This window comes from Schistosoma haematobium, assembly GCF_000699445.3.
Source record: "Schistosoma haematobium chromosome Unknown HiC_scaffold_531, whole genome shotgun sequence".
Taxonomy (NCBI): Eukaryota; Metazoa; Platyhelminthes; class Trematoda; order Strigeidida; family Schistosomatidae; genus Schistosoma; species Schistosoma haematobium.
This window is the reverse complement of record NW_026137143.1, coordinates 1-24,643: the sequence shown is the minus strand read 5'-3', so window position 1 is coordinate 24,643 and position 24,643 is coordinate 1. Positions and strand designations below refer to the sequence as shown.

At 32.9% G+C, this 24,643-nt stretch overlaps 2 protein-coding genes across 2 annotated transcripts; both read right to left on the bottom strand.

Annotated features, from left to right (window-relative positions):
* Positions 1 to 861: 861 nt before the first annotated feature.
* MS3_00008224 (uncharacterized protein) lies at positions 862 to 14,373 on the bottom strand. Its single transcript, XM_051216578.1, has 9 exons — positions 14,210 to 14,373; positions 11,491 to 11,546; positions 9,963 to 10,091; positions 7,263 to 7,469; positions 6,069 to 6,266; positions 4,885 to 5,118; positions 4,193 to 4,330; positions 3,057 to 3,200; positions 862 to 1,968 (listed from the first exon to the last, which is right to left on the bottom strand). The coding sequence occupies exons 1-9, from the start codon at positions 14,317 to 14,319 to the stop codon at positions 1,823 to 1,825; spliced, it is 1,362 nt and encodes a 453-aa protein (XP_051063922.1). The 5' UTR covers positions 14,320 to 14,373; the 3' UTR covers positions 862 to 1,822.
* A 6,638-nt stretch (positions 14,374 to 21,011) lies between these two features.
* Positions 21,012 to 24,439, bottom strand: TOP2B (DNA topoisomerase 2-beta; the record flags this gene model as incomplete). Its single annotated transcript, XM_051219411.1, has 4 exons — positions 21,012 to 21,060; positions 22,245 to 22,449; positions 23,603 to 23,822; positions 24,290 to 24,439. The coding sequence occupies 4 exons, from the start codon at positions 24,437 to 24,439 to the stop codon at positions 21,012 to 21,014; spliced, it is 624 nt and encodes a 207-aa protein (XP_051063921.1).
* Between the last annotated feature and the right edge of the window lie 204 nt (positions 24,440 to 24,643).

Below are 24,643 nucleotides of genomic sequence, written 5' to 3'. Positions count from 1 at the left end.
TATTTTCTCGAATATTCTACAAGATTTCCAATTATTTAATAATGTACGAGTTATTTTTCACAAAACTAAATATTCAAAACAACTTACCACATATCTCTGTCTCTTCATGAGAAACTAACCGACATTTACAATTCTTAGCAACCTCTTTGGCATAAATCACTTTCCTAGTAAGACCAATTTGTCCTGGATATGTTTGTTTACACTGACCGCGTTCTATCCGCGGTCTTTTGCATTCTTATTTATTAAAATTAAAAAAATAAAGTTGAAATCATATTTTATATTTATCTAGTAACTATAAAATTTTATAAGTCATATTATAGGCTTCAAAATAAAAGACAGTATCATTGTAAAATTGTTTAGAGAATAATTACAGAAGGGATTTGACTCTTGATTATTAGATCATGTTCAGAAATATAAAGTTTGGTAAGTAAACCTGATAATCAGGTATTAATTTCATAGGTTAGTAAATGATCTACAAAACCCATATCTTATTATTTTTTATATTTTAAATAATATTGAAACATGGTAATTTTTAGACCAAATATTTCATGAGTCATTTTGCTGTTTACATCTCTGGATATCTCTTCATTATGAGCACCATATCAATTATCCAGTTAGCTGTTTAGTCATTACTCAGCCACATTGTTCATTTCAATTTAAACATACATTCCAACAAGAACTCTCCGCCTTCATAGTAATCACTGATAGGTGTGTTATTGCAGTATTTCGGGTCTATTACCAACCATAGGCTACATTTTTTAGCTTAACATAATACCAATATTAATAATAATAATAATAATAATAATAATAATAATAACAATAATAATAATAATAATAATAAGAAGAAGAATGTGAAGAATAGTAGTAATGCATTTCTATTACACTGATCAGTAAAAAAGTACTTCTCATGTTTACAGGCAATATGATCTAGTATCTCAATGATGACGTTTCTTAAGATAACACAGTGAAATAGATATTGGTATAAAATGACCAAATATTAAACATTTTCCCTTAAGTAAAATACATCTTTGAAGTATTCTATTTTAATCTGTAAAACTAAGTAGACAGACAGTGATAAACAGACTGATTGATGATGCAAAGACACAGGTATATGAGAATGCAAAATAAAAGCTCATTTTACGTTAATTGTACTTATATTTTGATAAACTATTCAATCATCAGTGATACATGTGGACGGATGGACAGCCGAGAGTGACTGACAAAAATAATTCCACCCTTAACTATTTATAAAAGCAACTGAAACACTTGTTCATAGTTTAAAATATTTTACTTCGACAAGTAGGAATATATTCTAACGAATGCATCATATGATCAAGATCCTGTCACCAACATTCTGTAATTACAAACAAATCTTGAATATCCACTAATTTAGATTGATGTCATGAATGGATCAATGTTAGAGCACCACTGAATAAATGAGAGCACTGGACAACCGTTTCATTCCAGCATGGGACTCCTCAGAAGTGCGCATCCACTTTCCCACACGGAGGACTCGAGCTCAGGACCTCCGGTCTTGCGCACGAACGCTTAAACTCTAGACCAATGAGTGGGATCGTGGATGAGCACTGCTGAAGAATCTCATACTAGGACGAAACAGCCGTCCAGTGATTCCAGGTTTTCAGTGGTGGTCTAACATTTATCCATTTATGATATCAATCTAAACTCAGTAATCTCCACAACCCTATATTGATCATTATTTACTAATTGGAAATAAATCGTAACTAATTTCATTTCAGTCATATCATAATCAATGAACTTTTATAATGAAATTTGTAAAAGTGGCATTATTTTGTAAACACTGTTAAGACTTACCAATAGGTTTTCCAAGAATATTAATTTTTTTGTAGATACATTTATCACATGATGTTTTTACTCGAACCATGGTCTTAAGTACTGGAATTTTATTAGCTTGACATGTTTTAAGTGCTAAATTTATCCGGTCGCATGCTGTATATTATGGATTAAAAAAAATAATTATTTATTTCATTGACTGCTTCTAAACAACTAAGTGTACACATTTAGGGAAGTTACACTTGTGTTTATGTGGACACTGTTAGTCTCCTACTTGTAAGTAGTAGTAGCGGTTCTTAACACGGTAATTTGGTAGTACTACTGTAGTGAACAAGAACACGGGTAGGGACAATTAGATGTACCTAACGCAAAATTACATAGCATCTTAATAAAATCTAAGAACCATATATCAAATCGTTAATTTGCAAAATGTCCACCAATTGTTCCAAAATGTCTCAGATTTCATTGTCTTTGCCTTTTCATACAAATTGCATTCAATTTCTGCTCTTGCTTTCTTGATCTTCCCTCATCTTCTGCTGCCGGACATTACATTCCTGACTCACATAATATACTACCTATATCAATATAAGTAGCACACACCACACTACCAGAAAACAAACAATCCCAGAAAAATATTTTTATTTGGTTTGAGGCTTCGGAGCTCTATAAATCCACACTACTAAAAATATCACTACTACTACTACCAGTAGTAGTAGTACACATTATCATGACCAAAATTTCCAAATCATGTGATAAACATACTATCAGTTACTGAGCCAAAATACATTAGTAGGTGTTTAACAATTACCATCATTATACAGTATAGTTGATAAATCAGTTAATATCATCAGTAAGCATCCATCTTTACACTTCAATTATACCATAACATGAATCTTTTGAACTGTATACAAACACGATGATCTTCACATAAGGCGAATTCTAATCGATCTACCTAGCCAAGATTACTATCTTAAAAGATATTATTCTGTAAATTATAAATATCACCTAGTCAAACTCCTATTTCTAGTTGAAAATTATCGGTTAAATAAAAGTTGATTGTTAAAATTTAGATTTATTTACTAGAAAATATATTGCTCGTTCTATCAAGTCTACCAACATAAAAATACTGCTTGTTATGATTTAATTTGCAACCCCGTTTATTTTATTTTAAATATAAACAAATTAAACTTTGAAGTATAGAACACTTGAAAGGTTTTCATAGAAAATGTAATCTGAGTACTTACAGCATTTCTCTTCATGTGAACGTTCAACCATCAAACACCTTTTAAAACCGACCTCCTCTCGAAAATATGTGCGTAAATATACCTTACGAAATCCTTTGCAATAGTTGCATTTTCCTGGAATCCTTGAAAGTCTTGCGGGGCAGTCTATTAAATAGAAAAGAAGTAAATTAGATTATATGATCTATGAATCTGTTTTACGATTAACTTATTCTATTATTCAAATACCAATAAAAAGAATAATGATTTCTGAAAGATATTATAAGTCATTCAGAGCTCATTTTTGATATCTGGAGGCTAGTGTGTATTTTTTTAAATATACACTGTCCCATATATGAAACACCTGATAAAGATTATTTTACTAACAGAGCTTAGAATAAGACACTTGGAATTTGAATAAGAGTCCCAGTTCAAACGTGAATAGAGCTGGTGGAAATCCTTAATAATGGCAACAAATATTTACTATGTAAGTAAAGTATAAAATGTTTCTATGTCTTGAACAAAAATTTATCATTTATATGCCCGAATCATTGGAAACGATTAATGGACAGTATTCATAACCATTGTACAAGAACAACAACTAAATCTTTCTTCCTATTGTTTTAATTGGCATTGTGTTTACTAGAATAATTATTTTGATTGTATTATGATAACTTTCCAATATCTACCATGATAATTTGTGGAAACAGTGTATGATTCGACAACAAGAAAGGAACCACTGGAAACACTGAGGAGTAGTGGATAGATATTTTATTGTGGCTTGATACACCACAGTACTATATCTCTTTAGATTTTATCCAATTTCTATCTCTACCGTAATTCATAGATTTCATTTATACTATGGGTGCTTACAAACGACCTCGATTAATCTGCCTATTAATTCGTAAATCATTCTCATTGTGTGAGTTTATTGTGTTTCTGTTTTACTTAAGCACACACCAGAAATTTTCTAGCCAATTAACAGTAAAATGTTATAAATATTTTAGGGTTTTTGATGTATAATACTAAAAATAAACATTTATTTACAAGTCAGTATCCATAGTTCTTTAAGCAGCTTCAAGAATAAACTACTGACGCGACGTCACTGACTTATTTTTTTCATATATAATAACATTCTATTCACTAAGAAAAAGACTAACCTCCACACGGTCGATATCTCCTTGTGATGAGTGGATTACAACTACCGTTACTTTGAAGCTGATAACATATATGGCGTAATTCAATATTTTTGGTGATTGGGTGACAAGATCCACTTTCTACATGACATTTAGGGCATCCTATAATAAACAAACAAATGAAAAATAATGTTAAAGGTGCCATGATAAATAGACTATCGAATTAAAAATATACTTAGACGTGAGCTAGTAGTAGGTTTGTTCTGATTGATGGTATTTATATTTCAACGAAGAATTTGTTATTATGAAGGAACCAGAGAAAGTATTAAAACATTAAATGTAGGCTGTTGAACAATGAATTTCTTATTATGAATCATTTAGTAGTAATAAAGGTCAGGTTGTCAAATCTTTACTGTCGAGAGACTTCTGTTGAGCAAATTACAATGTGGTTCTTAGTCTAATTTACTTGAAAATATTCTACAGTTTTACTGATATTTTACAGGTTCGATCAACAGTAAGAACTTGACAATATTTTAGATACTAGAGAACCTAATCAGTTTTGCTCAATTGTGACGTCGAAGTTCATGGAGAAAAATGGTTCCATCAATATTACTGGTAACGAATTTAGGCTATCATGAAATCTAATGTTCTATCACTATCTCACTAGAAACATGATTGTATCAAATAAAGGTAGATATTTAAATAAGATTACTTACTGCAATTTTGTTGTGAGCAAGTTAGCATACACATTGATTTGTAGAAATCTAAACTACATTCACCACGTCTCTTGATTAATTCACATTGTGACGTCGCTATTTGATCTTCACATGGTCGCTCACAGCGTTGACATGTTGCCCTACAAAATCGTTGCATAATAGCCTTGTCTTTGTGACATCGACCTTCAGATCTCCATAGTTTACATTTTTCAGTAGATACACGATCAATACACACTGAAAGGACAATTCGATTTTATAAAAGGAATAATGGGTTAACATGGATGCAATATAATGATTATTGTCATTTGAACACATGAAAAGTTGCTTGAATTGTGTCATTAAGAAAGAGATCAGAATACTAAATTCAAACCTAAGCCGTCGGAATACACTATATTTTATCATACTGATTGGTTTCATATTCTGACATCATATGGGCCAGTCACTGGTTTCTTTCAAACACATTTAGTTCATTAATTACAAAATGAGATGGTTATATTAAATTTCATGGAAATTAACAGCAGATATGATCGGAACTTCACAAACTTAATAAACCATAATACCTCTGTTTCAAATTCATAATGCATTTTTATTCACACCTCAACCAAGCTCATTCACTATACAATACATCAGTTCCTTTGTAGTCCATCTTTTTGATCAAACTCTTCTCAAGACAAAGTGACTTACTAAATACTGAGTGAAAGTCTGAAGACTTAAACAATATGCTTCTTAACAAGTGGAATCGTTTTAAAAGATTAGCTTCAAATCACATATTATCAAGAGGCTTGATTAGCGAATCTGTTACAAATAACTTAAATACATAGGAATTGTTTAGCCTACTTAAAACCGATATGATTAAAACGTATTCTGGTATATTCATCTTTGATAGCCTTACTATTCAACTCACGAAGTTTGGGTATATATTCGTTCATATTAATTTTATTCAAATAACCTAAAGAACTATTCATTTACTTTCCAATCTTTTTATGTATATTTTTGAGACCTGTTTAAAAAGTACATAGTCATAAGTTTATGTTTGTACAGTCTCTATCAAACTAGTTGGTTAAACTGTTTGATAAAATTGGGTTTGTAACTACCAATTTTAACCAGTATTGGATCATACATCAATTATTGGTTTTAAAAGTCTCACTAATTGTTCGCAAGATAAATAATCAGTAAAATCTTACCAGATTCTAAACAGCCACATTGACTTGGAGGCACACATAAAATACCGTCTCTCATGAAACCGGGAAGGCATTCACACCCAGGACCAGACGTGAGATGACTACATCTTGATTCCACTCCGAAAAATTTCCCTTCACATGTTTCTGGACATGGATTACGCTCTGGTACGTAATGTTGATTGGGACCACATTTTGAACCACCTTGATGTAAAGATAATGGATTGTGTTATGACGTTCTGAAGTGTTGTATGTGTGCGTTTAATTAAAAATATGCTTAAGCAAACTAACCGAACAACAGATTCATCTGTGCTAATTCCTCTCTCCATAGAAAACTAGTGATCTTCTCTAGATAGCAATAAGATTTACCATTGTTGAGTTTGTTTGTTTATTTCAGAAATTATTATTAACAACAGAATCAATTTCATGCTTTGGTATTATGGATTTTAAAACTAGCATTGATATTGTTCATGGAACTCTCTAAATAAGATGCTTGTTAACTGTTTCGAGTATTGAAAACATAGTGTCATCAGATCGCTGATGTCAGAAACCTTGATTCATTGGATTTCGACATACCGGTTAGAACGAACTGGTACTCGGCCCATGATCTAATCCTTTTTTGTGATTCATGATAATGACTTTTAACTGAGATTAAAGCAGATACCTAGTGCTTTCTAACTTCAGTAATTTTCCAGATAATCCCAGACTCTCGTAAACATCACCTACAAATTCAGCGTTACTGTATTTTAAAAGTGGTCATATCAACTGGGAAAAGTGTAGATCAAATGATAGTTAATTTGGCCATGGTTACTACTAATTCACACTATTTGACGTGACTCTACTATGTTTCGCTTGTATCACATATGACTTAATTAAAGTAACTATTTCGATTATTTTTAACTTGGTGACTAAAATAATTCCCCTATTTAATTCATTAAATTGAAGTCTATTGATGAATTATCAAAATATAATAGTTGATTTGGTAAAATCTACGGCTACATTTAATCAAACAAACACTAGCAAATTCATTTCCCTCTTGAAAGTACAATCACCTAATTTTATATTTCCTCCTTATTTATCTATGATGACAGACTGATAGTGTAAGCGTAATGTTGAAGTACTTTAGTGAAAAAAACTCTGTGTTATTCTATTTATTAAAATAAAATTTCAATAAAGTAATGATAATTATTAACTGCTTACTTGAAGTATGTAATTGAATGGATCGTTTCTTTCTAATAATTTTTGATTTAGCTAATTTCCATACATAACGTATAATACAATTTTTAGTATGTTTTCGCTTTAATGGAAACTTTTCACATTTACCGTTAACTCGTTTCTCATAAATATAACTTTTTACTGTTTTATTATTAGGACAAGTGTAAATTATTTTTTTAGGTGAACCACATGCTGAAACACAAGTATTTAAAAAAATTACATAATATCGTAATCCCAAACGCTGATATTTAAAACAAATATTTGCCCTAAATTTATGCACTGATATTTTGGTCTAGCTTCAACTGAATCATGATCTTAACCATTGAAATTACTATAATATCCACAAAACCCATCTGATATTAATCAATATATGCTCACTAGTGACTGGCTTCAAGAGGTATATCCTGGAGTTCTAGTGAGAAGTAGTGACCAGTGGAGTTCAACCAGGTCTGTTGTGAGATAGTAACTCACTGAAGACAATGGTGGATGTGTCGCTCAATTTCGTGGATTAGTTGAAGTTAGACATTAACACCGTTGAATGCCGGCTCAGTGGTCTAGTGGTTAAGTGCTAGCGCGTGAAACCAGTAGGTCATGGGTTCGAACCTCGCAGGGGCGGGGTCATGGGTGCGCACTGCTGAGGAGTCCCGCAATAGGACTAGACGGCCGTCCAGTGTTTCCAGGTTTGCCATGGTGGTCTAGGTTCAACTGACTCGTGGTCATAACCATTGATATTTTCTTTATTTAAACACATAAACATTAGTACAAGGGGGGCACCAAATAGATATGCGCCACATAAATCATTCGGAATGTATGAGGGCTGAGATACTGCCCAGGTGCCCAAATCGAAACAGGTGGTTTTCTTATGGAGCCATACCCGGAGCCTTCGACCTAAGGGTAGATCCACAAGGCAGAAGAGCAACGTTGCGAGATGCAGTTTTATGTTAGCCGGTGACCAAAAATTGGTTCATGCACCATTGGTTTGGGATCAGGCTTTTCCAATTCCCCCAGGTAGATGCACAATATCCACCAATCCGGTTAAAGCGCCGAACATTCGCTTTTCATTCTTTCAATCTCATAAACAACACACGCGGTGCGAGAGGGCAGTGATTAGGATTTCCCTGGCAGTGGTTTTATGCACTGACAGGTAACCATTTAAATAACACTATAAACATTCATGTCCGTTATAGATTCACCTAAAAGTAAAATTATTAGTACATTAGAATTGTATAATTATTCACAATTACAAATGCACCCTCCAAAAGGGTTAGTTTACATTGGTTTTCAGAAAAACCAGACATTATCCACTCTTTTATACGACCTGAACAGCACAGTTCAATCCTGTTAAGCAACCACATATATGCTATGAACCCTAGTAGACTAGTAGATTTAAGTATATCAATTAAATAGTTTTTATTTTACAGTTTACTAACACTTTATTAAAGCCACTAACTAATAATTATTTCAGTAAAAATGGATTAAATTTGAAGATGTACCATTTGTAGTACTCAATAAGTTTAATGACTTTATTATTGATAAAATGTAGATTTCACTGAGCAAATGGTACGTAGCATGTTTTGTTTATCTAACTAAAAAGATACTAGATTTCATATTAAATTTAGTTATGATCCATTTGAACACAATAAAGATTTGCAAAGATTTTGAGGAAGATGCTATTAAAAGTAATATCAATCAACTAAATTCTAATAGTCTTTAAAGAACAATTGTTCTATTGTATTAGTTTTCCATTGGTGGGCACATTCACCTTTCTATAAGGTTTGACTAATAATAATCATAGTTCATAAGATAAGCGTCAGCATATTCAGTTATTAAAGTGAAGATTCAGTTACCTACTTTAAGGTCTTAAAATTCATGGAAATGTCATTTACATTAAGGTTGATCAGTAATTGACTTCGTCATAATAACTGGTGGAAAAAACTTTTCGGCGAGACTATAATTTATGAACGACCTTGAGCGACGCCAAAGTGACCATGAGTATCCACCCAATAACTAGGACCAAATGAGGGTTATAAACCAATGTGACGAATCGGAATTATGATTTACCATTGATGGTTAAGTTTAGGAATTAGATTTATGGTTTTCATCACGAACTGACATCAGTTGCAATGCCAAAACTTTATTTAGCCAAATGGATGGTTGAATTTCGCGCCAAAATCCGGGACCTGTTATCTTATACCTGATTGGTCCGTCCATAAATTATAGTCTCGCCAACTTTTCATTAAGTAAAGTAGTTAGTGATTTATATAGAAATATGTTGTTTGTTGAATCAAAGTTGTGGTAAAGTTACTTCAGTATATAGTTAATTCATACTATTGAATTGACATGACAAAAAAAGCATTTAAAATAAAAGATTCTCCAAAAAACAATTACTAGATGCAAACACTTGGAATCTATAGTTCATAAATAATGATCCCTTGTCCTTCAGTTAATGGATGCGCTATTAATTCAAACTTAAGTTCCTACTAATACTTTAGAGACGATTATTAAGAGGTGTTAAAGTATTGATGAACATAGCCATATAAATGAAACTGACAGTTAGATAGTTTAAAGATACATCAGGATATTTTGATCTTGACTAGAAACTTTTTTATGTATATTTTATAACAACTATATTGATCAAGTTTTGATGATAATCAAATATACAATAACAAAGTACTTTTAACTTACGACATTGTTTCATTAACTTATAAACAAATGGTACGCAAATACAATCAGAATTTTTTGTAAAAATGATGACTTTCTTTTGACTAATACCCTTGTAACATGGACCATATGTGTATATTGGTGGCATGCATTCTGTTATTCAAGACAAATAAATAATATCATTACCAATTTACTTTCTTGAAAATTATGTATTTATTAAATGATCAAGTAAAATAAATAACAATGTAATCAATTGAATAGTTAAACAAAATTGGAAGTTACTTCGGCTTAACAGTTAATTCAATAGATATATAACATTACACTGTTAAGTTAGAGAAATCGAAAGCATTATCTTCTGGATTTCAGTTTGATAGTCTCCAGCTTTATGATGGTTGTCTTAAAGATACAAAACTTCTGCGTTTTGTGATAATAATTATTATTCCATTATTTTTAACATGTAGCAAAATCAGTCAACTAATAATAATCTTATTAAATATAGCATCTTAAGTCAATATAATGGGATTCTCAATCGAGTGAGGGGATTAAGGCATACTGTAAATCCAGCTATTCAAAATAAATTAAGTTGATTTGTGATCTAAGCTGGGACCTACAGAAAGAACATAACTAACATGGAATGTTGAATACAACAAAAGCGTCAATTACTGTCTTGTTGATAATGAATAACCTGGCAAGCCGAGAGTTACATAAACACTATCAGGGTATGTCCCATAGGAGTTACCACGGCTTAGTGGTGACTGAATGAAGATCTGTCATCAGTTCATAAATTTATTAAAGTTTGTTTGATTCTATCCGATTTACTGCACGATAATCAAAATAGATCATCTAAGGTTATTGTTACTACCCTACTAACTATTTATCTCTTTTATAAACCTCGGACGTTTTATTATTATTTACTACATTCTTTGGATATTCAATCTCAGTGTTTCTTTGATTATTATTTTGCTTTTATACTAATCGTATTTCTTTTCTTAGTAATTCTTTTCTGAAATAAATGGAAATTTCTACATTCTCCTTGAAAGCACTGGGCTGTAATTATTCTCTCCATTTCTTTTTGTAAAAATCATTCTCGTCATAATGTTTTAAAATTTTTTCCAGTCAACCAGATACATTGAAGATCATCAGTTCAAAATGAATTTTTGAAATGATCATTTAATACACTTTATTAATAAACACAAATCATTTAGAAACATATAGCGAAGTTGGATAATAATTGTAGAATGAACTAAGGATACTCATCTTGTCTTATTTAGGACTTGTCAGTTAAAATGTACCTACATCCCAGTATTGAAGTGAACACCAAAACTTTAACCTAGTATCATTCTTTTTCAAACTCCAAACACGTTACCTATTAAGCTACTAAGCCCAGATAGTTACTGATTTGTGCTACTGGATTAAATCTAACTTCTAAATGGTTGGTCAATTGCAGTCCTTTATATTAATGGAAGATATAAAAATTTACAGTTTCCAAACGTTACGTTAAACATTCAATTTTGATGAAGAAAAAGTAAGAATAAAATAGTCACAAACTAACTATGTTTTATCATTTTACACTTGTCTCCATATCGTCTATTTTGTTTAAGATGATGTCTGTAAAAGAAGAACAAACAATGCAGATAATAAATACAAGTTAACTTATTAATTATAACACAGAAAGAAAGAAAAACTTATTAACAATGAAGATTCAGTACAAAAACTGATTTCTTTTCTTATCCTATTCTTTTATAACAAGTTGTGATCCCAACTGAATGAATGATAATCACATAGAGTTATCAATTAAATATTCAATTAGCTAGAAAATATTGGCCTTATATTAATTATCGAATTTCGAGAATATTAATGAAGTAAGTAAAGTGCTAATTGCCATTATATATATCATTGTGGAATTATTGTGTCTTGAGTCCTCTGATTTATGATAGATTCTCCTTTTAATGTAGAACTGATTTATATACTTGAAACAAATGATAGTTTAATCATATTTCAGTTAAATATAATAGATCTATTTGTATGGAATAGATATATTTATGTTACAATTCCATTGAATTGGTATGTTGATTAACTCTGATAGTTATTATAACCACATCGTAAGTGATCAATTATTTTACAAATAAATGATTCGTTAAACCGACCATATTTTTTCTATACTTTCATCAATCAGGTCATACTTATCTAACACCAAAGATCTTGAATTATAACAGACGTTATTTAAGGTTTAAGACTAGGTTAAATAAATCTTAATAAGTTGAACTACTGATATCAAATTAATAACAATTTTAGTTGAAGTAAGATTAACTTTACTCGAAAAATTCTAAAGAAATGATAAATCTTATGAAACTTAATGTTGTGCTAAACAGATATAATTAAATTTTTCTAAATGATATTCACTATAATTTTAATTACAAACTGATCTTAGAACACCATTGAATACCAGGAATCCATGTACAGTCGTTTCAATATTCATGGAACTCAAGATTTATAGCATTCATGTACTGAATGATGACTGGCCTCATGATGCAACTCTTGGAGTTCGAGTGAGAGATTCTGGTGAGTATAGTTTAACTATGTTGCGTGTGAGACAGTTATCTACGTCAGGTAGTGGATGAGGGCTGCGTAGTATGGTGATCTGATTGAAGTTAGATATATACACCGTTTAATGGTGGTTTCATGGTCTAAATGTCAAGCGTTCGCACTCAAGCTCTAGGTAATATGTCCAGTTTCCTGTGGTCAGGTCATGGATGCGCATTACTGGGAAGTATCATGCTAGGACGAAACAGCTTCCCAGTGCTTTCCCATTTTAGGGCGAGTATAACAACACCTGATGATGAGAAATTTATGAATACTCCTTTTAAAATGTTTTTAATGTTACTGTAAACTGAATCTTATTGCCTATTAAGGGATAAATGCTACTAAAACCTTGAACAGAATTCACCTTTCATATACACATAAGTGAAGAGTAGCTGCTTGAAACCTTCTAGTTAAAAAACAGTTTTCTCCCTTATCAGAAAGTTTTAAGGATCTGTAATTGGATGCTCAAAATAACCTTCACCATTGATTGATTTTTTCATTTCGTAACAACCATATAAAATAAAATGATTAGGAGAGATAAAAGAATAAACAGCAAAATCAAAGTGACAACAAGATTACTAGACAAATAATCTTACTCAGGTAACTAAATTATTGAGACTTTAGGGTTAGACTGTGGTGTTTGAATGAACTAATGATTCCTTTGTACTTGTTGAATGCTTGATTTCGAATTCCAAATATTCCAAATATTGGTTTGCGGTTATATAGTATTTCTTGATTCGATTACGTTATTTCTGGGATTCTTAGTTCATACTATAATTCAAATACTCCTAATCATCATATAGACCCAAGTAATTAGTTAATTGATGTCAGTGGTTGGGGAAAGTAGATAGAAAGGCCTTGAACTATATTGAAAACCTGTGAGAAAGGCTTATTCATAATCCTGAAAAAACCGGGGTTTTTTTATCACACAGTTTCAAAGCAAAGATACTACTACTGAGCTATTCGAGGAGCCAATGATCTCACTAACACATCGTAAAAGTCGTATTATAATAAATTCCTCTTAGAATATACTGATCTCATTCTCAATATTTCACGGAAATGTTTTTAGAAATCTAAACCATAAATTCGCTTATTATTTTATTGATGTAACGATTTTATATGAGTTTTGTTTTGGTTACCTTAAAAAATTTTATTATGTTTGAAAATTTATAATATCAGATTAAAAATACTTAGAGAACCAAATTCACTTTGTATTGTTTACTTGAATATTCCAACTGATGATTAGGACCGCAATTGACCAGTCTCTTACTGGCATATGTGCATACTGTGCATATTGCCTCGATATTGCATTAGTCCACAAACATAAGCAAAGATGGATGGTGGCTAGCAGCAGAATCCATGACGCGCCTTTCATCCTATTTGGGACTCATCACTTGGATATACCTGTATCTCAGATTTGATTTTCAAGATTCATGTAAACAATATCAAGTCAATTTAAACTTCGTCCCATTGCACAAGCAATTACCCGTCAAGACTCAGTAGATAAGTGGATAACGCGATGGGGTTTGGAGCGAGCGGTACTGGGTTCGAGCCCCAGGATGAACATTAGGTTGACGAGTGTCAAGTAGGACGAAACGCACGTCCTGGATTCCACTGCTAGCTACTATCTGACAAGAGAACAATCATATCTATAAACAATAACAACGAAACTAGTAGTTTCAACTTACCGTTTACTTTCTATGATATCATGTTGTAAACATATAATAACAGTAATTATTATAAAAAGTATAAGCCATTTCAAATATCCTTCACTACTACGTAGTGAAGATAAATTCATGGCTATGTAATTGTAAAAGTGTGAACAGCTGACTCAGTAATACTAATATTTGACAATTACAACTGATAATTGAATTCAAATGGAATCAGTAAACTTTTTTCGGATTATTATATATATATTTTGTAGAAGAGATATTTTTTTTATCCTCAATAATAGTTTAATTTTCAATGAAAGTAGTTATTCACGTAAACCCTCATTTATTGAAAAGAAAAGAAAAACAGGTTCATATCTGTTTTACTTTTCAATATGAAATTGTGAGCTATAAGTGTCTGTTTACGATATACACTGATATGTGAAAGTAATCTATGGGTACCTGTATTTTATTGCGTAATGGTTAAGTTATAATTTTTCGACTGAATTTTTGAAATACCAATATTAAGTATAAATGTACATTTCAGAATTCAACTATATCAAATTAATACAGTTAAAATGTAAATGCTCCTATTCTCAAATATTTTATATTTTTAAGAATTATTTTGATAGGAATCAATGATACATGTTTCGTCTTATTTAGAACTCATCAACCGTGTTGGTTTCTTCGACAAAACCTTCATTCAAAACCTTGATTTTGATTAATTAATTTGCACATATTATTTCAGCTGATGATTTCTGAGCTATAATAGTAATTTTTCTAAAGTTTATAAGAATATCTTACGTAAAATTACTTCTGTATGCTAAACCATTAGTCACCCATACGTGTACAAATGTATCGGTTTGATTTAGATTACTTTACGACAATATACAAACAACATTTTAGCTCGATTAAAATAAATTTAAACTACTATATTCCTTATAATTATACGTAATATATTTGTATGCTTTAAACGTGTTAATTTGATTATGTTAACTATATATATATATACATCTTTTTCTTAAAACATACCTTTTCTACTCAATGTTATCTACTGACAATAGTAACTCTACTGATCTGGGATTTGTCTCAACAATTTCATCTTGCTGAGTCAATGTGGTGTGTTAAGTTGAAAGGGAGTACAAATTTGCCAGATCTTACATTGAGTAATACTGACTGACCGATTGATCAAGTTTACATTACTAATTGATACAAAAACGTATCAAGCTAGAATTCGATCAATCTATAGATTTATATTCCCATTTTTCATTCGTAATTCCCCAGCAAAAACATCTATTATACTTTAATTTTGCCAAATGTTCGATGGTTTAGGTCGCTGATTAAAAAGCTTTTTTCCTAATTATTTCATTAAGATAAAGGTTTGATGTAGAGAATTTTTATAAAATATTTTATTTACAATTAGGAAGAGATATAAAAAATCATTTTGGTACTTTCAATTTTACCATCAATTTGTTAGTGAACATATAACGAAAAAAACAAGAATTTTATTGTTTAGACTTAATCAAAACTATATGAAAATTCAAGAAAATGATCGTAAGCAGAATGAAAAAAAACTAAAAGAACATGACTTTAGAAAAAATTCAAAAGCTGACAAACGAATATTACGTCAATAACGTAGACAAATAACTAGAATGATAACGTACAAAAGCTTTACAAGAATCAAGTAAATATGTGAGTGCAGCCAGGAATTAGTATCATACTTCTATCTCTTACACCACAGGAAGGAGCATAGGTCACTCACCAGCATTCTCAAACAAACTCTGTCCCGAGCAATGCTTTCCAGTTGATATTCATCCTTCTGATATCTGCTTCATATTCTCGATGCACCGTATTCATTCGTCTTCACTTGAGGATTCCAAGTTTGCTTCGTCATGCAACTGGATAAATTCCACAATGTGTGTCCTATCCACCTCCATCATCATCTCCTAACCTTTTTCTTCAGCTGGAATCTGGTCAGTTCTCTCCCACAGTAGGCTGTTGCTAATGGTATCCGGCCAAAGGGACATTCAGTATCTTGCGTGAACAACTGCTTTTAAATACTTTTACATCTTGACGTTCGTATTGAAGATTCTGATTTTGATATTGGTTGACAGTTGTTTCGAGTTCCACGTGTTCTTCAACTGTAGGAATGCTGCCCTTACTTTTCCAATCCTTGCCTTTTAGTCTGCATCTGATCCTCCTCGTTCGTCGATGATGCTTCCCAAGTAGATGACACTTTCCACATCTTCCAGAGCTTCTCCATCAAGTGAGATTGGGTTGGTGTTCTCCGTGTTGTATTTGAGGATGTTGCCTTTTCCCTTGTGTATGTTGAGGCCTACTGATGCAGAGACTGCTGCAGCTACACTAGTTGTTTGCATGTGCATTTGTTCGTGGGGATGGGATAGAAGAACTGGGTCATCTGTCAAGTTCGAATCGTCTAGTTGCATCCAACCTGTCCATTATGTTCCGTGCTTCCCTTCAAATGTGGAGGTCTTCATGATCCAGTCAAGCACCAGAAAAAAAAGAAAGGGGAAGAGTAAGCAGCCTTGTCTGACTCCAATCCCCACTTGGAATGCGTCTGTCTGCTGCACTGCATGCACGACTTTGCAGTGTGGTCTATCGTATGAATTCCGTATGATGTTGACGATTTTCTCAGACACACCATAGTGACGAAGAGGGTTCCATAAGGTCATCCAATCCACACTATCAAATGCTTTCGCATGATCAAGGGAGTTGATGTATAGTGACGAGTTCCATTCAATCGATTGTGGAACGATTATCCGTAGTGTCGCAACTTCGTCTGTTTACTTCTGTAGCACTTGAAGGGTTACTGCCGGTCCCATGTTCGGGCAAAATGGAGGGTTGGACATGGGTTCATCAACCCCATCCCGTAGAAAACAACTTTACTAAAGAAAACGTTAATCAGAAGGAACTATTTACACCACATAAACTCCGTCTTCCGAGTTGAAAGATCTTCATGCAGAAGAATCATATCACCACATGGTGAAAGCCGAGATTCTTTGGAACCCATGAGGCCGATTCCCCTTCAATATAATATAATTTCTATTTATTGATAGTTTACTTCCTTATCCATATTCTTATAGAAACGTCATTCGGTATCAACTGAAAATAAACGACCCAGTAACTTATTTGTCTATTCAGTACTATCTTTATACATGAAATAAAAATATTACAAATTGAACGTATTAGTTCCATTTACCGCTAAATGTAATATATTATCAAATAGCATGACTAGAATCAAAGTGTGCAATTTAGGAACTTAGTGATGAAATCCGAAGCGTTGTAAGACTACGATCGATTGCATGGTTGATTCTTACTGAATTCAGCCTGTTGGTCTTGAAGTTGGGCGTCTATTAAATCCTTCATTCCGTTCAACAACACTCAATTGAAAACCTTTCCAGGTACTGATAGAAGTGAGACGCCTTTCTAGTTCTCACACTTGCAGAGATCGTTATTTTGTAGCCCGATAATGTGTCTTTCTTCACAGTTTGTCGGTACTTGTTCCTGCCAAACTCTTCTGAATAGAATACAGAGCAACTTTACTTCTACCTGTGTCTGGTGCTAGTGCTTTAGCTCCTCTTTTGGTTCTCACATCTTCCACTGACCATCTGGATTTTGCAGTGATGAAAATATTATGGCTGGTTCTCTGTAGTGTGACCCGGTGAGACCCATGAAGCTTTGTGTATGCGTTTTTGGGGAAATAAAGCACCATGTACCTAGTTTAATTGCTGTTATGATTGTCAGAAAGGACATCGGTCACATAATTTCTTAAGAATCTCAGCTCTCACCATGAGGCGTTATAATTTTTCCAAGTGGAGATCCGTCAACACCCATGACAGAGCCTGAGGGGTTTACATGATGTTTCCTGGTCAGCGTTTTCTTAGGAACGTCGGTTTGTACCGAATGAGGTTGCTGACCCCATGCCCAAACCTGCTCTTTTTTCTGGCTTGAGACTGCACAGATTAACCTCAAAAGATAAAAATCACAATTCATTCTTCTATGTTACCAATAGACAGTTTAGTACCTTTGTGGTATTTGATTTCATACTCTGTTGAGTTTTCATCAATTGAAAAGTCTGAAGTATAGCGAATACATCGGAAAATCTCCAAAGATTATGTAATGATTTCAAATTAAAATGATTATATTAGATCACTTAAATAATCTTTTTGGAATGAAGCGTTTTAGACGAATCCTTGTCTTAGTATTTGGTAAACATAAACAAAATTAAAAATGTGATATGAATATCTAATATTTCATTGAATCTGTTCTAAAAACAGAATAAACTAACAGATCGTGGTATTTTGCATTTTATATTTTATGGGATCCATCTACATGATATGTTGTTGTAAACAGATATTGATGAAGACAATTTAGGTTATTTCAAAATAGCGTGTTACATCTATTTGTTCGGTACCTTGTTTAATTTCATAAACGCATCAGTACTCTCTTAGTACTAATATTTGGGCAATGAAGATTCTTCTCACAAACTAGGTAGAGATATGAACACATCAAATAATTTACGAAACGTATACCATTCAGAGAGTAGAAAACCTACGTTTAAAGTCAAGTGACGCGACACTCCTTCTCTAGAACAATGTAATTCTTTAATGTACGTAACTGGATATTGCAGGCTATCATAATCAAATTATTTCTCTATCGTAAAACAATCCTATTTGTTTAATGCTACCTCCAAAGTCCTATTATTTATTGATGCTTCTATTTAGAAGACATTTGTGTCGAAAAAACTACCTGCACGACAGTAGAATATTACATTACTGGTCTTAAGTTTAAACCCATATTAGTTACGATCCCCACTATCACAAGAAAACGGTAACTCAACATAATTAACAATAATATCGCTAGCTTTTCTTAAGATCAACACCGGACATCTACTGTAGGTCGGAAAGCATAAGATTCCAACCAACAACCGAGATATAAATAGTTTCCAAGGTTTTCTGAAACAAAGGCTCAAAAGTCTAACATTAATGCTATTTAAACTGCCTGCATTTTCTACAACTGCACTTTCGTGTATTACCTTATACTACTTAATAATAATCAGTAACCACAGCAATTCAGAATACTTTTGATGTCTGCTTCCCAATTACGTCGCAATGCTCTTTGGCGTGGTCTGTGATGCAGTTGGATGATTTCCACAATGTGTGTCCTATCCACCTCCATCATCATCTCCTAACCTTTTCTTCAGCTGGAATCTGGTCAGTTCTCTCCCACAGTAGGCTGTTGCTAATGGTATCCGGCCAAAGGACATTCAGTATCTTGCGTGAACAACTGCTTTTAAATACTTTTACATCTTGACGTTCGTATTGAAGATTCTGATTTTGATATTGGTTGACAGTTGTTTCGAGTTCCACGTGTTCTTCAACTGTAGGAATGCTGCCCTTACTTTTCCAATCCTTGCCTTTTAGTCTGCATCTGATCCTCTTCGTTCGTCGATGATGCTTCCCAAGTAGATGACACTTTCCACATCTTCCAGAGCTTCTCCATCAAGTGAGATTGGGTTGGTGTTCTCCGTGTTGTATTTGAGGATGTTGCCTTTTCCCTTGTGTATGTTGAGGCCTACTGATGCAGAGACTGCTGCAGCTACACTAGTTGTTTGCATGTGCATTTGTTCGTGGGGGATGGGATAGAAGAACTGGGTCATCTGTCAAGTTCGAATCGTCTAGTTGCATCCAACCTGTCCATTATGTTCCGTGCTTCCCTTCAAATGTGGAGGTCTTCATGATCCAGTCAAGCACCAGAAAAAAAGAAAGGGGAAGAGTAAGCAGCCTTGTCTGACTCCAATCCCCACTTGGAATGCGTCTGTCTGCTGCACTGCATGCACGACTTTGCAGTGTGGTCTATCGTATGAATTCCGTATGATGTTGACGATTTTCTCAGACACACCATAGTGACGAATAGGTTTCCATTAATTAATCGTGTCCACGATTTTTCCCTTCGCGTAATCATATTAGGTCGAAAGGCGCTAATCAGCTTAACGAACATTCTTGTAAATATCTTTAGTCATCTAATTCAGGAAATACACTACTCAAATTACAGAAGTTGACATCTTTTATCGCGAAGACCTCGCAAGTTGAGTATTGTAATATAATTATATCACAATCATACTGTCTTTTTATTTTATGGATTTTACGTATCACTTAATAGTGTGGTTGGACTGCTATAGCAAACGACTCTAAAAATAGGAATCTATAACTAGTGTGAAAAATGACAAATTCAAGCTACTAAACTTAGATTCATGAAACTATTAGATTTCAATTAGTGGAAATTGTTTAGTATGAAGATATTACCGCACAACGAAACGATTCATTATTATCGTATGCCTCACATAAAATAATGAGAATAAAAATTTTTTAACATAACAAGGTACACTTAGAAATATCGACAAAAACCCAAACTGGGACCTATTTAACAAAAAAACTATTTTTTTAAAATTATTTAGTGCAGTAAAAAAACAGAAAATGTTTTAATATAATTATGAAAAATGCAATAAGAGAAATAACCTAGAATATAAACCACAAAAACAAGTAACATACTAAACTGTTAACATTTTATCATAAGTAGTATATCAATTTCTGTAACAGTTATTAGTATAAACCAAAATGAACTTTAATACAATATGGTAATGGACATTATAGAAACATATATGTATATGAGTATATGTGATAAATTTCTAGGCCGAAAATGTCCAATAAAAAAAAACGGGGAGGAATATGTAATAAATACAATGCAACCTTATAAAAGAGAAATAACAGTTGTTTAACAAAAAAATGGTTCAAACAAAAAAGGATTTCTGTACAAGTGTCTAGTCGGAGAATTCGAAATCTGAGTCATCTAGAGCTCCCTTCTTTGACCTAAAACATGCGGACCAAAATGAAAACAAAAATGAACAATATTCAATATCATAAATAATACACAAAATCCGCTAGAAAAATAATCTATAGCTAAGATCAGTGCAGGAAGAATGAAACACACACTTCTAGACGGTGATTTTACCTATTAATAAACAAATATTTGTACAGGGGATTTTTAAAAATTGTAGGATCTTCATAGTTTTAGTCATGTACTGATCTTAGATAGACTACAATTGGAAAGTTGGAAGCATTATACAGATGTTTGGTTTTAATGCAAAGCCTCCCAGTATTCACGACCCCACTACAATCAATAGAACTCAGGATCTTCGATCTTGAATCCGAACACTCAGCATCTAGACCACTGAATTAGCATCCAGGGGTGCATACGCCTAACCTAAATCAATTTACGATACTGAAAAACCATTATAAATCGTCTGGGGAAGACAACAGTCTGACAGCCAACGTGGTTTAGCTCCACTGGTCAAGGCATTTCACTAATAATTCAGCAATTCTATCTTGTGAGGATAAAGTTAGTGTTACTGTAAGTGATTTATATAGATCGTTGACTTTTCATAGATCAAACGTTCATGCATGTGACCGAAGGTCCTGCGTTCAATTCTCTGAAGGGGGTTTGTAGATGCTCATTGTTGAGCAATCCCATACTAGAATGAAACAGCTACTCAGTGCTTCCCTGATTTTCAACGATGGTCTAACTAAGACTAGTCCGTGACTTAAACAATGAGAAACAAGTGTTTACTGATAGATTTTAGATTGAAGAGAAAGATGAAAAACATGCTGGCCTTTATAAGTAATATCAGTAATTTTTCCAAATCCATTAATTTCTGCAAAGATAAATTTATTATCTCAAGATGTAGAAGTTAAACACTATTGTTCGCTAATTCACATGCATCAATTTTATATAAACAAGTTTAGAAAAACAGTGTTAATGTGTGTATATTAGGTGTACATAATGAAAAAGTAAATTACACTAATCGTTTATATGATGGAAAATGAAAATATGTTTGTGTCAATTTTAAAGTTTTGGATTTCAGTGAATGCTGTTGATCGTCCTTAATTATGGATTTCAGATATATGAGAAAACCGATCTGTGAATACTTGAAATTTCTTTGAACAGATTATTATTATTGTCAACGGAAACTATTAGTCTGACCAATCTTACTTACTTGCCCTTCTTAACCTTTTCGGGTTCAAAATCGCTATCATCATCGTTTTTCTGACGTTTACGTGAACCACCTTTGGATTGTTTTTTGGCACCACTGTCATCTGAATCAATATCTAGATCGTCATCTTCATCATCAAATACGTATCGGGCACGATTTGTTACAGTACGTCGAGAATTTACCCTAGGCTCTTTTTGAGAAGTAGTTACTGATTTGAGAATAAATAAATCATAAAAAGACCATCAAATTATTGCAATTTTTACAGTTATTTTCTTTTTATGATACTACACAAAACAATAAAAAGTCGAAAATAAATTTACTATTATTTTCACTAATAAAAGTTGAATTATCAACAGCTTGTATCTATTATGATGTACTACTATGATCTAGACTACAAGTAAAACTGTAAAAACACTAATTGATGAGTATCTAGTCATTATAATGAAAGATTATCTGCATGATTACTCAGAGAAATATATTTGTTTTATTTTATTTAAACACATAAACATTGATATAAGGGGACACCAAATAGATATGCGCCACACTTCGTCATTCAATTTATGAGGGCTGGAATAATGGTTAGGCGCCCAAACTGAAGCAGGTGGGTTTCATAAGGGGCCACACCCGGAGCCTTCGGCCTAGACGTCTAATTCACAAGACAGTCAAGCAACGTTACGAGATGCAGTCTCATGGTAGCCGGTGAACAATAATTGGTTCACAAACCATTTGTTCCCTCAGGATACTGGAGCCTATGTACGTCATTAGTTTGGAATCAGGCTTTTTCAATCCCCCCAGATAGATGCACAATATCCACCAATCCGGTTAAAGCGCCGGACATTCGCTTTTCGTTCTTTCAATCTCGTAAACAAGACCCGCGCTGTGAGAAGGACTTCACTGTTAGTGGTTGTATATGTGTGGTCATGTGAGAGTATTTAAAGAGCGACAGTAGACTCTCCCCACCCTTAGCCATATCAAGGCTGAGTTGCTGTGACAGCCTACATTTGGAAAGTATTTAAAAAGCGAGTTTCATAACAGAGCGTCCACTACTCAGACTTACCAAAACACATCTTATTATGAAATCCGATAAATTGTGATGAACATTATGATTTCAAGAAGATAATTTTAGAGTCAGACGGTTACAAATTTAGATTAATGGATTTCGACGAATTAAACCTACTGTAAGGTTACCCTATATATGATAGTCACTAGGTTAACGTTTTGATACTTGTTTGACTGGCTAGTATTACGATCTAAATGTAGCAGTGAATCGGTAAATGAAAAATAACAGACAAGTGAATATAACATACAAAACACAGAACTGTTATCTACAATGCTAATAATGATTAATGAAATATACTAACTACTTGCGGCATCATTAGAATCATCGTCTGTTGAAATATTTATTGTGGTTTTCTTCTGAGTAGGAGGAAACATTGATTTGATACTAGGTTGTGATTTAGGTGGAGCTGAAAACTGCCGTCCTTTGCCACCACGACCACGTCCACGACCTGATGCAATACCAGGAGCACCACGAGATGTTGACCCAGAACTAATATTCAAAACAGAAAATAAGGGGAAAGACTAGATAAGTAATATCCTCAGAAGTTATGGAGCATATATATACATATATACAAACAGAAAGCAAATATCTGAATCATTTAGGAGATAGTTAGTTTAGAAAAAATCTAGTTCTTCATTTACAATGTAATTTCCTTATTCAGTTCCAATAATATTTATGATTTGCAATTTTCTAGTTACTGATGATGAAATTCTTATAAATAATGAGATATACATTATATAAGATAGACGATTATCCCGAATTGTGATTTTCAGCGGCAGGGATTTTAACCTGTACCGAACAAGATTAGTGAAATACGAATGAGTGTCACAAACTACATCATATATATATATATATATATATATATATATATATATATATATATATATAACCATAAGACAAGTAACAAAAGGAATAGTGGGTTAGAGTTTTAGCAAAAAGTAACACATGAAGACGAAAATGCATAGAAGACATGAAAGTGATTACTCACTCCAGCCTTTACAGATGCACCACCACCATAAACACTTGATGGGATTGATGATGTTGACTTAGTGTCTGGAATTTCTGAGACAATCGGTATATCAATCTCTTTATTTCCTTGTCCATGATCAACAACTCGAAAATTCTCACTCTTGTTCATTATCTTCTTCATTACTACTACTGTCGTTATCGAAAACATATTTTGTTGCTGCAGCTTTTCACGTCGTACACGATCGACAGCAGGTCCACCTACATGATTGAAGAGTGAAGTAGTTAAGCACGAATGTTAAATAGTAACAAATAATTATCAATAATGTGCGTTGACTGCAGTACTTGGCTTTTACCCTGAAGAAGTAAGTGTAAA